The sequence below is a fragment of the Mandrillus leucophaeus genome, unplaced genomic scaffold, assembly GCF_000951045.1.
Source record: "Mandrillus leucophaeus isolate KB7577 unplaced genomic scaffold, Mleu.le_1.0 Scaffold602, whole genome shotgun sequence".
Lineage (NCBI taxonomy): Eukaryota > Metazoa > Chordata > Mammalia > Primates > Cercopithecidae > Mandrillus > Mandrillus leucophaeus.
Genome location: NW_012106498.1, coordinates 673980 through 676663, shown reverse-complemented (window position 1 = coordinate 676663; position 2684 = coordinate 673980). Strand labels below are relative to the sequence as shown.

Genomic DNA, 2684 nt, shown 5'->3' with positions numbered 1-2684 from the left:
CTGGACAATAATTATGAAAATCTTTTGTCTTGGCTGGGCGCGGTGGCTCACGCCTATAATCCCAGCACTTTGGGAGGCTGAGGTGGGCAGATTACTTACCAGCCTGGCCAATATGGTGAAACCCTGTCTCTACTAAAAATACAAAAATTAGCCGGGCGTGATGGCGCATGTCTGTAATCCCAGCTACTCAAGAGGGCTGAGGCACGAGCTTAAACTGGGAGGTGGAGGTTGCAGTGAGCTGACGTCATTGTACTGCACTCCAGCCTCGACGACGGAGTGAGACTGCCTCACGAAAGAAAAGAAAAGAAAAAAAAGGAAGGAAGGAAGGAGAGAGGAAAGAAGGGAGGGAGGGAGGGAGGACGGAAGGAAGGAAGCAATGAAGAGACTGTCTCACAAAAGAAGGAAGGAAGGAAAGAGAAAGAAACTGTCTCACGAAAGAAAGAGACTGACTCACGAAAGAAAGAAAAAGAAAGAACGAAAGAAAGAAAAAGAGATTGTCTCATGAAAGAAAGAACAAAAGAAAGAGAAAGGAAAAAGAAAGAAGGAAAGGAAGTAAACCTTTTTCCATCTGTGTCAAACGGTTTTCATGCCCTGCAAAATGTTTTCAGTAAGCGTTTCAGGTGAATTTATGACCAGGTTCATTTATGAATACAAGAAATATCTATTGAGCTTGCCAGACCCTGGCTCTAGCTGTAGGTATAAGTGATAAACAATGAATCCTGGCTGGGTGTGGTAGCTCACACCTGTAATCCTAGCACTTTGGGAGGTCAAGATGGGTGGATCACGAGGTCAGGAGTTCAAGACCAGCCTGGCCAAGATGGTCTCTATTGAAAATACAAAACTTAGCAGGGCGTGGTGGCGGGTGCCTGTAATCCCAGCGACTCAAGAGGCTGAGGCAGAGAGTTGCTTGAACGCGGGAGGCAGAGCTTGCAGTGAGCCGAGATCGCACCACTGCACTCCAACCTGGGAGACAGAACGAGACTCCATCTGAAACAAACAAACAAACAAACAAAAAAAGGTAAACAATGAATCCCTGCTCCCACAGAACTTCAGACAAGATTCCCAGTCTGCATGACCCAGGGGACCAAGGGACTCCGTGGCCCCGGCCACCCCCTGCCCAGGCTTAACAATTTTGAAGGTCACTTTATCATGCCTGGGAAAACTGAAATAAGCTTCTCTTTTAAGACCAAATTAGGCTTTCAAATGAGCAAAACTTATCTACAAGATATGCTAATTTGCAAATCCTCACCCAGTCATGCACATGATCCTTATGAAGATAGAAGTTTTCTTCTGGAAACACTGAATTCTTCTCTCTTACAGAAAGGCATGGGCCGGGTGTGGTGGCTCACGTCTGTAATCTCAGCACTTTGGGATGCCAAGGTGGGGAGGATCACTTGAGCCTTGGAGGTGGAAGCTACAGTGAGCTGTGATTGCGACATTGCACACCAGCATAGGTGATAGAGCAAGACCCTGTCTCAAAAAAATCAAATCAAATCAGCGGCTTCATCAGTTTGCTGGCCTACGTTATATATAAAATATCTTTGTATAAGTGACAGATGTATTTTACTGACTTACCATACCTCTTCTTAACCAACTTCCAATTGAATCCAGACCCATTCTTCTAGTCCCAGCTGTCACAGCCTTTGTATCCTACAGCCCTCTGCCTCGTTTCTACTTTTTAAAGTTAGTGCCTGCCTTTCATATAATAGGAACCCATAGATGTTTTTGATGATGATGATGATGATGATGACTATGACAACAACTAAGATACCGCTGCTGCTGCTGCTGTTGTCGACCATGATAATATTGGTGACAACCTTGATTGTATGGCTGCTTCCTGATTCTAGATCTACATGGATCAACCCCACTAGCCAGGGTTGAGATTGGAGAAGCTGAACTGACCTAATTTTCCAACCAGTGCCTCCCAGTCCTAGTGTGGAGTCTTTCAGGGAGTTTGTTAAAATGCAGATTCCTTGGCACCGCCCAAGATGCCAAGTCTTCAAGAGAGTCTGTGTCTGTAGGGTGGGATGCCTGCAGGCTATGTACTTTTTAACCTCCTCCTTCCTCCCCACTCAGTGATTCTGACACTGTCGAGTTTGGGAGCATAATTAACTATTTAAAACCTTTAAAATGAAAAGAAATGTTGCTTTATCGACGTAAGTGATAAACTAGTAATTCCCAAGTTGGGGAGATCTGAGAGGAACATCAGAATCAAAGTCTTTTTTTTTTTTTTTGTCTGAGATAGGTTCTTTCTGTGTTGCCCAGGCTGGAGTGCAGTGGCACAAGCATGGCTCACTGCAACCTCGACCTCCGTGACCCGAGCGATCCTCCCACCTCATTCTCCCAAGTAGCTGGGACCACAGGTATGTGCTACCACACCAGGCTCATTTTAAAATTTTTTGTAGTGACAAGGACTCCCTCTGTTGCCCAAGCTGGCCTCAAACTTCTGGGTTCAAGCGATCCTCTTGCCTCAGCCTCCCAAAGTTTGGGGATTACAGGTATGAGCCACCATGCGCAGCACACACTTTTTCAATATTGAGTATAATCAAAGTTTACTAAACTTATAGGTGAAAAACATATTTTATTGTTTTAACTTCCTCTTGTTTAATTACGAGTAAGTTTTTGTATCTCCTCATATATTTATTCTTTTTCTGTGATCAGTGTCCTTTGCATGTTCTTGTTGG

At 44.6% G+C, this 2684-nt stretch overlaps 1 protein-coding gene across 1 annotated transcript in view; it reads right to left on the bottom strand.

Annotated features, from left to right (window-relative positions):
* Nucleotides 1-1799, bottom strand: part of FOXI3 (forkhead box I3) — a 16780-nt gene extending 14981 nt beyond the window's left edge. The window contains exon 1 of the mRNA XM_011999830.1: nt 1692-1799. Coding sequence (XP_011855220.1) covers nt 1692-1799 — 108 coding nt within the window. The remainder of the gene's footprint in view (nt 1-1691) is intronic.
* Between the last annotated feature and the right edge of the window lie 885 nt (nt 1800-2684).